General features: G+C 55.6%; 1 protein-coding gene across 2 annotated transcripts in view; it reads right to left on the bottom strand.

Annotated features, from left to right (window-relative positions):
- Window positions 1–12,639, bottom strand: part of KCNH6 (potassium voltage-gated channel subfamily H member 6) — a 32,907-nt gene that overhangs the window by 9,362 nt on the left and 10,906 nt on the right. Inside the window, exons 3-7 of one of the 2 annotated variants that reach the window (XM_058857697.1) lie at window positions 11,680–11,835; window positions 8,940–9,049; window positions 6,880–7,192; window positions 5,164–5,375; window positions 539–967 (exon numbers count right to left, since the gene is read on the bottom strand). In XM_058857697.1, coding sequence (XP_058713680.1) covers window positions 539–967; window positions 5,164–5,375; window positions 6,880–7,192; window positions 8,940–9,049; window positions 11,680–11,835 — 1,220 coding nt within the window. The remainder of the gene's footprint in view (window positions 1–538; window positions 968–5,163; window positions 5,376–6,879; window positions 7,193–8,939; window positions 9,050–11,679; window positions 11,836–12,639) is intronic. The other variant, XM_058857698.1, reaches the window with a different exon arrangement.

Below are 12,639 nucleotides of genomic sequence, written 5' to 3'. Positions count from 1 at the left end.
TCCCTCTGCTGACCATAAAGGCAACAAGGTCTGGGATTAGAGGTGAGCAAGTGAGAACAGCCGAGGCCAAGCCCATGTTTCCTGATGGGTCCTCACCTTGCCAGCCATTTCTCCCAAAAGAGCTGCCTTCCACTCCCAGGTGTGGAGCCTTCAGGCAGTACAGTAACTACAGGGTTATCCCATTGCCAACATTTTGAGTCTGGCTGGCAATGCACCCCGAAATTCACCCACCCTGGAGTGTGGGGCCAGCCCTTAAACTGACCCCCTGCCTGCTTTGCTGGGTCAGCCTCAGCAAGGGGAATGGATCCACTCTTAACAATTACAGTAGGGATTGCCTGACCCTAAAAAATGAATTCCCATGTCCCAGCTGCTTAAAAGCCTGTAAAGATACCGTTCACCCTGTGACCAGCTACCCCTCTCCCTATGGATTTAGCCATCCACCACTTACGTCAAACCATCCACATCCCTTTCTGTCTCATACATCTCTCCCTGTCCAGCCATGAGGCCCCTCCTGTCCTGACAGACTCTCTGCTCTTACCTCATCAGAGCCAGAGCGGAAGATGAGCAGGTCAAAGGGGATGGCAGCCACCATGTCAATGAGGAACCACCCCTTGAAGTAATGAATGGCAATCTTGCCAGGGTGGCTCACCACCTCGTCGTTGATGTTGACATAGGTGGTGCGGAAGTTGATGACAATGTCCACGATGAACATGATGTCCACGATGAGGTCAATGATGTTGAGTGGGTCGCAGGAGTAGCTGCAGTCCCAGCGCTTCTCCTCCACCTGCTCCTCGTTGAGTAGGAAGGCAGCTGAGTAGGGGGTGAAGACGGCTGTGTAGATGACCAGCAGGAGGATGAGCCAGTCCCACACGGCCTTGAAGGGACTGTAATGCAGGATGGTCCATCGGTGGATGCGTGGCGCCTGCAGCTTGTACTCAGGAAGGACATCAGCACCCAGGGACAACACCTGCCAGGAGAGGGGTGTGAGAAGGATGGGAGACCAGGAGAGAGGCTGGAATTAATTCCAGGAACCAGGAAGGGACTTCCATGTGCTGGTAGAGCATCAAGGAGCACACAATGGTTTCCTACAGCTTTTTCACCTTTGTTGGCTGCATATGTGTTTGCCCAGTTGCCCACTGTGGCTGACACCAAGGTCCTTGTCTGTCTCTGATGGTTACAGAACCCTTGGGGCAGCTTCTCACCTGTTTTATGTCCTTCTGACCCAGCAGAGAGAAAAGTGTCTGCTGCTGTGCCTTCTTGTGCCCTCAGCTCTGTGCCACCTGCTCGGGAGCTGCTGGGTGTCCCTGGCACAGGGCTATGGGATGGGCAGCTTGGAGATGTCATCCCATGGCTGTGTCACCCGAGGGTGACAGCACATGAGGCATCCTGCAAACCTTGCACCATGCCTTTCTTGGCCATAGCAAATATCTTCCCCTGGATGTCCTTCTGGCACAGTTGTCCTCCAAGCAGAGGGACAGCTTAGGCCACCTGCAGCAAAGCCTCTGGCAATGCCCATTTCCCATCTCACCTGTGGCCATCAATGTGCAAACACCATCTCAAGTGGTGAGATGGTATAAGCACCCTCCCATGCTGTCGTGTGTCCCCATGGCTCTCTGCTTTCATGGGGACACTCCACAGCACCAGTGAGTTCCCCACACATCCAAGCCTGGCCCAGCTCCCCCTCCAGGACCAATGCCAGCTCCTGACAGAGCTAAAGCCACTGTGGGGACACAACACGAGGCGCTGGGTACGGGAGGGGTGGGGCTGCCCTGCTTTGGGTGCTGAGGGGTGGTGGCATGAAGGGGCTTATTTGGAGCTGGGGGCAGCTGGATCTCCTTCCTGCCCCTGCTGCTCTGTTGTCCCCCAGTGCCCCTGTGGCACAGAGACCAGTTCCAGTTGCAGAGTAGGATGAGGGGCACCTCAATTCTCTCTCCTGGCACTGAGCTAAAAGGGAGCTTTTTGCTGGGCTGCGAAGGAAAGGAGAGGAGAAAGGAAGACCCACATATCCCAAGAAAACACTGATAAGCATCACCATGGCTCTGGCAACAGATCTGGAAGAAGGGCCTGATCCTTCCTGCCCTGACAGCTGTCTTGCTCAAGAGTATCTCAAGGGCTCCTGATGCTGCGACCCGAAGCAGATCCATCCCTGTGGCCCCATCCCATAACAAGCAGCCGCTCCCACATCCCAGAGCCCCGGACACTGGGGGATCCCGTGCACCAGAGGTGCCCCCTGCTCCTACCTGCCTGCAGCTCGCCCGGCGCCCCAGGCGGCAGCTGACCCTCGAGGTCCGGGTGTCCACCATGGGGGCCCCCAGCCCCACACGCCCCGGCAGCGTCCGGCACGGCGGGCGCAGCGCTCGGGCCGTGGCATTGCCCACGCAGGCACGCAGGCACTCGGCCAGGCGGGTGGGAGACATGCGGCTGCGAAGGGCATTCAGGAGCCCAGCGTGGATTAATCAAACCAAATCGATGCCGGGGCCCCCGTGGGGACAAGAGCGCCAATGGAGCAGCGGGAGCCGTCGACGTCGTTGGTGCATGGAGAGGGGAGGGATTGGAAAAAGTGACCCAAACGCAATCGTTGTGGAGGGAATGAGGCACCAGCTGGGCTTGGGGACTGGCTTCTGTGGGGACGGCAGGCAACACTGATAAAATGCTTGATCCCAAAGCTAAGTTGTATCCAGAAGACCTGAGATGGACTTCTTCACCTTGTGTCTGGGAAAACCAGCAGTGCTCCCACCCTCAGCAGCTGAATGCTTGTTCTGCCTGGCTGGAGGCAGCTCTGTGGGACTGGTCCTGAATTCGAGCCACCAAATACTGTTCTCTGTGCTGGGGCACCTGCTCTGCCCTTCGTCCTTGTTCCTGGCACCTAGCTCTTGTGGCAGAAGCAAGAACAGGTTAAGCCCTCTTGCTTTTCAGGCAGGAATAAATAAAAAACCACATCCCCAAAGATCTGAGGCAGGAAAGGGTAAAGATACAACCCCCAGAAGAGCGTTCAAACCAACATAGAGCTAGGGAGCAGCTGCAGCCTTGTTCCTCTCTGTCCCTAAGGGATGGGAAGCTCATCCTTGGGTGGCTTGGGTGGCCCTGGGAGTCTCTGAAGGTGGCAGTCCCAGTGTTCCCCGTGGTGATCCTCCTGGATGCCATTTCCCTTTGTCCCCTTCCTCCTGCACTTACCGGCTTTAGCCACAGCTGCAGGCCCGTGGTGTGAGGTACGGGGTGCTGGCAGTGAGTGAGGGAGTGCAGAAGGGAGAAGGAGAAGGAGGAGGAGGAGGAGGAGGAGGAGGGAGCAGGGTATGTGTGGGCTGTGGGTGACAGAGGGAGGAGGCTCCTGTGACCCTGGCTAACCCAGGCCATTGCTCACACCCCGTGGTGCCAGACACCCATCACCTTCCCAGCTGTCCCCTCATGTCCCTCGCTGGGTGCTGGGGATAAGGGGACTGAGCTGAGGTGGGGGTCACTCCAGAATCACCAGGAGAGCCTCAAGCACAAGTGGCTGGGCAGGATCAAGCCCATGGTGCTGGCTGCAGGCTGGCAGTGACCCGGTACGTATCTCCCAGCATGGATCCTGACACAGCTCAGCCCCCCCATCCCTGTCCCCAGCACCCAGCATGGCAGATGGGGGGGACTGGGACACATGCCACCTGCAGACAGGACCCCAGCCTGGGGACACCAACCCCACGGCACCCCCACATGCCCCCAGCTGTGCTCCAGAGCCACAGACCTGTGAAGCTGAGCCTGGGACCTTCATTGCACTTGTGGCCTGCCCTCCCTGCCAGCCCACTGCAGGGCCAGACCATCCCAAACAGCCTCTGTCTCCACTCCCTGACCACCCACCGGTATTTTTAGACGATGTCTCGCCGCTGTCTCTGCCGCCCTTGAATTATTTAACAGCCAGGAGCGGGGAGCTGTGGCTTGGGCAGGAGGTGTGGGGGACACTGGGGTGAGGACAGGCAGGTCCTCCCTGGGAGGGGGAATCCGGCAGGGAGGAGAGGTCCATCCTATCCCATCTCATCCCGTCCCACCTGGAGGTTGGAAGTGAAGATTGAGCTCTGTGGGTGCTGCACTGCACGGTCCTGCAGCCACCACCCACCAGCTCTGATCCCATCACTCCACAACCAGCTACTGACCCCACACTGAGTGGCCACCACCACTGTGACAGTAACCCCACTGTGACCAGTGATCCCTGGTGTGTTCCTCGTGATGGGGACCAGGGCATGGAGGCTGCTCACCGTCCCACAGGGCACTTCAGGGGCTAATCCTGGGTCACTGCAGTCATCCCCAGATTAGAGGGACTAATGAAGGAGACAAGAACTGCTCCGTGATGTGTGAAGTGGGGAGCCCAGCACCTGTGCATGCAGGCTGTGAAGTTAAAGGTTTGCTGACACCGAGTGAGAAGGAGAATCCTGCCCAGCACTCCAGTCTGATGGAGCAAACTCCCAAGCCTGGAGGCTTTTCTGGGGTCAGATGGCTGCATTTTCATTAAATTTGGCCTTGGCTACTGCTGGCAACAATGGGAGCTGCCCTTAGATATATCTTCCCGTGCCTCAGTTTCCCCACAGCTAGAAGAGCTCCTTACTCAGGATACATCAGCATCTTTCACGCACTCTGGTATTCCCGTGGGATGTGCTATTCCATGCGCGTCCCTGTAGGAGACAGCGCCTAAGTGTCCCCTGCAGTGACAGGCGGTGCCACGCGTGTTGGTGACAGTACAGTGCCACCTGCTGTCTCCCAAGGGATCCCGTGGCCCTCGGCGCGCTGACACCAGGCCGGGTCCTGGCCGGGCACCCCATGGCCAGCGGTGCCCCAAGGGCTCCATTCCCAGAACTGAGGGGCAGGAACAGTGCCCAGAGCTCTCTCCAAAAGAAGCCACACGCACACACAAACATGCAAACGCTTGTCCCGTTCAAGGCCACCCTCACGAGCAGTTCGTGCTGTGTTTCCCCAGCCACAAATTACCAGAAATAATAATTTAGGGGACTAAAATGAGAATTTCAGCCATTCAGAGGAAGGCATAACCAAACACAGGGATACTGGCATTTCCTGGGATGGAATCTCCAGGTGTCACTTCTCTCCTCCCAAAACCACTGGAGTGCTTGTGACTGTCCCCCAGCAGCAACACCAGCACCCCATCACTGCCTTGGTGGAATCTCACTGCCCACATACCTGTGTGACCTTCTCAGTGACGTTCTGGGTGCGTTCCATCACCTTGTGGGGAGCAATTATCTCAATCTCTGTGGTGGAACCTGAGCGGTGCTTCTCCAGGTTGAACTCCACAAAGTTGAGTGTGAACTGGGGGATCTGGCTGATGGTCCGGTACTTCATGAGGTCCGAGTCCGAGGTGGAGTTCGGGGGGTTGGGTTTGACATGGGAAGCCTCTGAAAGAGGATGGAGAGGAGCACTGAGAAGGGCAGTGTGAGCAGGAACAGATCCCTAGAGCTCTGACCTTGTGTAGGACCTCCAGGAGCTGGGGACCACCACAAGGTGCCACCAAAAGGCGCCAAAGTCTGCTTGGCCATAAAGGCTTAACTTCTTCAGGCTGGGTCAGACGTGGGATGCCCAGTCTGGGATGCCTGAGAAAGGGCTGTTTTACCCACATATCACCCATCTTTTCACCATTAAACCTCCTTCAGGGGGCTCAGACCAGCTGCCAAAACAGAGACACTCAGTGTCCTTTGCTACCCCTGATGATTCACCACAGAGAGAGATACCAAAACTGGCATGAAAACAGACAAAGGAGGACATCATTCTCCTCCACCCTTGCATGCTTTAGCCTGACAAACAGCTCTTGAGCTTCTGTCTTGGTTTTTGGCCACCAAACTGAACCAGGAGTTGGATGATATTCCCACTCAGATGTATCCTCCACCCCCCAGCTCCAGGTAGGGAGGTCAGAGCTTTCTCCAGAAGAAGAGCTGTAGTGGGGGTGGATCCTGATATTTCTCCCTGGGGACCTGTCTCTGGGTCACCCCAATGCAGGACCAGGGAGGAAGCTGTGTAGGTGGTCATTTCATGGCTGGGCTTCTGGCAACGTTTTGTCGTGAGTGGGAGCCTGTACTCAGGCCCAGGGCTTCAGGAAGATCCCCAGGCAATGTACTCAGTGTGTACCAACCTTTCCATCTCCTACAGGCAAGGCAGGGTTGTATTTTCAATTTTTTATCCCTTCTAACCCTTGCACTCTGACATTGACCCCAGTGGTGGTGTGGGCAGGAGGTGTCTGAAGACATTGTGAAGGTGCCCAGTTAGCACTAGCCATTCTGCTGCCACCCTTCTCCCTGCTCATTCCCCTTCCCTCCCTCTACACTGTCTCCTCCTGAGGGTCCATACCCATGATTATAGGAGGATCATGGACCTCTAGCCCATTTTTTACAGCCACATTCCACAGACTGATCTCTCTCATCCCCAGTTGACAGGCTTCTCTTTCCTGACCTCCATCTAATTTGTCACCATCACTCATGACAACCAGAGGTCTGGATGTGGATAGCATGGTGAAGGATCATTCCCTTCAGCCCTTCAGGGTGGCCTGGCCGGTGTCTCACCCACCTCCAACACATGGACACAGCTCACACTGCACATGCCTGCAGACCCCTTCCCTCCCTCCTGGGAAGGTGGGACGGCATTGGGATGCCCCTTGTGTGGGGCAGCTGAATGCAACCTCACACGGTCTCACATCTCACACACAAATCATGGGTGGCTCTACCTACAGAGCAGGACCTGCCTGTGCAGGGAATCACATGGAGACCAGTGGGTTTTGGGGAGAAGACCCAGGTAATCTCCACCTTGCAGAGGGAAAAGAGACCGAGACCTCCCCCCCGAGATGTGCTGAGGCCATCACCAGAACCCTGACTCCCGCAATAGAACCGACAGCTCCGGGGTTTTCCCTACCTGAGTTTGCCCTCCTTTCCCTGAATTTTCTCTGGAACTCAGACCTCGCAGCCTCAAAGTTGTCCAAGGAGGAGACCCTGCGGAGGCTGTGGAAGCTGCCCCCAGGGCGAGACCGAAAGAAACCCCACGCAGGGTACGACCCTCGAGGGCCCAGCACGGGAGGCTCTTGTTTCGGGGACGAGTGTTGTAGGGTGGGGTCGGCCTCCAGGCTTGGCCTCCGCTCCTTTTCCAGGAGGGATTCGGTCTCTGACTGCATACAGTTTTCCTTGGGCGATGTCTTCAAGTCCCTCAAAATCAGGGAGTCACCACCAGGCTTTAAGACAGCCAGGAGAAAGCGTTGTATTAGAAGGAGTCCCCGCGTGCTGGGGGGGAAGGTGAGGGAGCCAGGGTAGGTAAGAGGAGAGGCAGAGGGCTGGGAAGCACTGCAGTTCCTGAGGTCATCTCCAGCCTGGACCAGGACCTGCTTTGGAGTGGGGCGACCGAGTCCCTGGGGACTTGGCAGCTCCTACCTCCTATCAGCTCCCGCCATGGGCGGCTGCGGGGAGGTTTGCAAGGTGATGGTGCACAGCTGGGAAGCAGGTGAGAGCAAGAGGAGACCTAGGGACAGCAGGAGTACCTGCTGTGCCATGCGTTTTTCTGAGATGTCCCTGTGTCCCACCACTGGGGCTGCCCTTCCCTCACCTGCTGCAAGAGCTCAGGCCACCACCACGGGCCAGTGCCCTATGCTGGTGTTTATGGAAGAGGATGTGCTCTGCACCAGGAAGCACTGGAGGAGCTGCTGGGTTTGTAAATTTGGCCATATTTATCCTCCTTCTCCTAGAGCCACTGTTAACCATGGCTAAACCTTTTTCCCTGAAGACTTGATGAGTTTCCAGACTTTAATTTCTGCAATGGAGTGTGGAAAGCCAGTTAGCAGTTAGCCAGTTCCACCTTCTGGAGCAGAAACCCATGAGACTGTGCCCCTCCAGCAGTACCCACAGGAGGGACTGTGGCACTTCTCACCATCCCTAAGGCTCTCAGGGCAGGATGGGGTGCCTGGAGAGGCTGGCTGCTGGCTGGCCCTGCACCTGCAGGGCTGTGCCCACTTGACCAAGCTCCAGAAAAACAGTAGATCACCAGGTTCTCCTCAATGCACATTTTCCATGTGTGTGCCCTGAAACACTGCAGTGCCCCATGCAGCTCCAGCCTGGGGGTACCCAGAGCTTTTAGCAGTGCTGGTGCCTATAGGAATGATGTACCCAAAGCATCTGATAACCCTACACACATATTCAATCTACCATAAGCACAACCTCTGAGAAGACAGGCACATAGATATCTCACTATATCTATGATTTGGGGAAGCAGATTTATCCAGGCTGCCTGGATACACCCAGCACAGCCAGACCGTGGCACCTGGGGATGCCTTAGCAGAGGAGCCTCCTTGCTCACATCCTTGAACTCCAGCATTTCAGAAAACAGCAGATCTTTGACTGGAGGTACCCTGAGCACTACTGACAGTCAGGAAGCCACCAAGAACAGCAATCTCTGAACAGACCCCACCAACAATTTTTCAAGGTTGGTGACAGATCATCCTCCACCATGGGAAGAACAATCTTTGCTGGAGGGCTGAGAAGCTGGACCAGCCTGTGCTGCCTGATCCCTGCCAGGAAAACACGAGGAAATGAGCCTGCCAGTCCCTGCTCAGAGCACAGCTGCTCCATGCTCCTACAGCTACCAGCACATCCCCTCCTTGAGGTGGGGACAACTCCCTGGAGCTCCACCATCCTGGACAACCTGCAGTATGGAGCAGACCTTCCTCCCCACCTTGGCACCTCTCCCACTCCCCCCACGAGCCACGGAATGTGCGGAGCAGCACCGTCGAGCTCCAGCCCACGCCGCCAAAGCACCGCAGTCGCTGCCAGCCCCAGCAGGGCCAGCCTCAGCACCGGCCCCGTGCCGGCCCTACCGCCGGAGATGGCCCGAGCCACAGCAGCCAGGGGGGACTGGGATGGGGACAACGAGGAAGAGCGCTGGGACCTGGCCTGAGGCGTGGGCTTATATCAGACAAAGGCTACGGTTACCTTTCCATAGTCAATGGCTACTCCATCAAACTCACTGGTGGGCAGAGATTTCCGCTGGATTTTGAGTCGCCGCAGGGACGGGAGACTAAACTTCAAACTCCTACCTTCACCTTGTTAAAAAGAGAAACAAAACACAAGAGAGAAAGATGTGACCTAGCTGCATGTGATGGCTGGAGTGAGGTGAGACAGGGGAGACGCTACGGAGAATTTTGGGTGGCTTTGGGGGACGCACATGCCGTGTGGCCCTTCCTCCTCCAAAGCACTTGCTGTTCCCAGGCCATCACATCACCATGTGCTCAAGGCAGACCCTGACCTGGCAGCAAGCTCCTCTGAGCTGGAGAAGAGTTCCCTACAACTGTGGATGTGATCGGGAAAGGTGCAGAGCATCCCTAAGCCAATTAAAGAAGTTAAAGCCACTTAAGGGATTTGGACCTGGAGGAAATCGAGCCTCTAAATCTCCTTGGTGGAACTTTACTGAAAAAAACATCCACACAATAGAGATGGTAATTTAGAAAGGCATCAAAAGAAAAGTAGTTCTATCAGTTTTGTTCCTGGATTTGTTTTGAATTTTAAGTGAGGGAATTTGGACCACACAGGTCTCTTCCTGCCATCACAGGGGACAAGGAGACCACCTTATTGGGGACTGGGGCTGGGACAAGGGCAGCCAGGGCTGCTAGGAGCTGTGAGAGAGATGCAGGAGAGGAAGAGCCCAGATGTGGAGAAGGCCCAATGCCCCTGGTTGTGACACTCAATGCAAAGTCACTTGTCCTCTTCTAGAGGAGACCATGGTCATTTGCACTGCAGAGTTCATGTGAGCAGCTACGTTCACACCCTTGGGGCCTGGGTCAGCCCCAAAGCTCATCCAGCAGCACCAGCTGTGCTCCCTAACTGCACGAAAGTTGGCCTAAATCCTGGGGTGCGTGGGATGTGGCACGAGCTCCACAGAGACATTGTCGTCTGGGAAAAAGCAGCACACTGAGGAGCCCTTTGGTTTTGGCAAGATTAGCTTCCCTCATCCAGCCCCAAAACACCACCAAGCTGCTTGGGCAGGGCCCCAGACTGCCCAGCAACGTCTGTGCCCCTGGGGTACCACACGGGCTCCCTCTGCTCACCCCATCCCCACTGCCCAGAGCAGCTTTTCAGCTGGAAGAAGCAAAGCATCCAACTTTCCCTGCACACCAATGAGCTGGCAACCAGCAACACAGGCACCTGTGGCTGTGCAATTAAAGACTGAGTCAGAAAACCTGTGCATGAGATCTCGATCTTGGGGCTCCAGCAGCTGCAGCAGCAGCTCCGGCCTTTCCACACTCCCTGCCACCAGAAAGACCCCTTGGGATGCACAACACAACATCCAACATGCGAGGAAGTGACAGGTACTCTGGATTTGAGTGCCTTCTGCCAAAGGGAGGGGTGAGATGGGGTATGGGTGCTTCATATGTTGAGATACTTTGAGAGCTGGTGGGGCTGCAAAGCAATGCTGGTGCTGGAATTTAGGATTTCCTCAGCAGGTCATGCATAGAGGGTAGCTGATACTAAAGCAGTCCATCAAAAATATGAATCTCATCACTTCACAGACCTATGAAGACATGCACAGTGATCTGTCCATCCACACAGACACCCCCATGAGCTCCCTGTGTGCATGTCTGGCCTGAGCACAAATAAACCCATATAAAACTCTGCTGGTACCTGCTGCCATACACAGACACCTGAATGGCTCCAGGATATAGTTATGCACTGAGTGGGAATGCACTGACACACACACTCCAGTTCAATGGGCAGCTCTCAAATTGTTCCCTGATGTGGCCCTGGCTCTGATCCTGGTCCTGCTGTGCCACCCCATGTGCCATGGTGGGACAGACCCATGTTGTTCTCACAGCCTTATTTTGAGGCCTGCCCAAAGCCTCCCAACAACACCCCTCGGGAATGTTGTCATGAAGGCAGACGTGGGATTATTTCCCTGGCTCAAGCAGAGGTGACCAGCACTGAGGGCTGTATAGAAGGAAGAGATTTAGAAGTTACAGCTCTTTGTCAGGTCTAACATCTGCATCCCTGAATATCCACATCCCCTCGAGAGCCTCACCACAGCTTCCCTTTGATCCAGTCTTCTTCAAAAGGGAATTTGAATTTTCCACTGTCTCCAAAACCCTGGAGTGAGCCTAAGAGAGCAGGGAATAGCCTGAAGCTGGGGCAGGCTGAACCATCGCAGTGCAGCCATCCTCGTGCCATTCACCTGCAGTGACATTCTGATAGCACAGCCATGCTCTTGGTGACACCAAATGTCCCCTGGCCCTCCTGGTGAGCCCACACACGGGTCCTGCCCCACACCAGCACCTCCAGCCCAAGCCAGTGTTAAATATGGAAAAGATCCAGCAGTGCAGGGGGTTCATGGAGGGGACTCCATGGCTCCACTCACAGCGAGACCTCCTCTCAAAAATGCACCATCCCATGCAAGGAATCAGTCCCCATCCTGTTCCCCAGGTCTCTGGGATTTCGGGAAGTGTGCAGCTGTGGACGCAAGGGAAGCACAGCTGACTCAAACAGCCTTTTCCCATCCAGCTGGGGTTTGGCTGCACCAGTCCCTGAGCAGTCAGAGCTGCGGCTGTGAAAAATACAAACCTCTTCCCATGCAAGGTCCTGCCCAGACACAGGTGCAGCCTTCAGTCCCCACGTGCTCCCAAGCAAACCATGGGGTGAGGGTGCTGCGCTGCCCTCCCAGGTCCCCGTGCCCCTGGACACCCACCTTTGCTCCAGCTCTGGGACAGGCGCTGGTGCAGGCTCCGCCCGGTGCTCTTGGCGATGAGCTGTGCCAGATCCTCGAAGTTGAGGATGAACATGATGACGACACCTTCCTCGTTCTTGACAGGCACCACATCCACCAGGCAGCGGAAACACGATGCTGCCGAGCAGAGACGGGCTTAGGGGGGCTGCACAGGACACTCTGACCTCCCCCCGCAGCACCAAACGCTTTTGGCAGGGAAGTGGGTTTTTGAGAACTCTGATGGGTGTAATCCCTGCTGGTGGGTAGTGGATGATGTGGAACATGATCTGAGCTCTGGGAAAGGGCCATATCCCTGAAGCATCCCAATCACACCGATCACATCTCTTTTTTCTGTCCCAGACAGTCATTTATATTAATGTACTTGAGAACAGCAATTAAAGAGTGAGTAATTAAGAACTCAGGAAGTCCCAGGTAGTGGTTTAACCTCATTAAGCATCCTGCTTGTAATCATGCTGCAGTTAATTGCCCTGCAATCACCAGGCAGTTTTTGGGGACTGGATGCAGGTAATGGGGGTGAGCCCGACCACGTGGGCAGCAGGACTGGGGAGGATCGGTGTGACAGTCCCCAAGGACATTCCCTAAAGGCATGGTCAGGCATGGCCTTGTCTTGTCCTGCCATGGGGACACTGAGGCACAAAAGTGGCACAAGGACTGGCTCGGTGTCCTGGGAGTGATGGAGGCTGTGAGGAGGATCCCAAATATGTCCAGAGGGATTTTCCTGTTGGATGTCAGCTTAACCCTGTGGCTCTTCTTGTGCAGCAGCCAGGCACCAGTCTTCAATTAAAGGCAACTGAAAACACCTGAAGGTCTTTTCCAAAGCACCAAGTAAAGGATACAGGTGTTTTCCCACCTCCTTTGACAGCTTTATTCCCACCAATCCTCCAAAAACCCTACCTTAGGGAATAAGCACTGAGTCCCTTC

The sequence above is a fragment of the Poecile atricapillus genome, chromosome 27, assembly GCF_030490865.1.
Source record: "Poecile atricapillus isolate bPoeAtr1 chromosome 27, bPoeAtr1.hap1, whole genome shotgun sequence".
Lineage (NCBI taxonomy): Eukaryota > Metazoa > Chordata > Aves > Passeriformes > Paridae > Poecile > Poecile atricapillus.
This window is presented reverse-complemented; position numbering and strand designations above follow the sequence as displayed.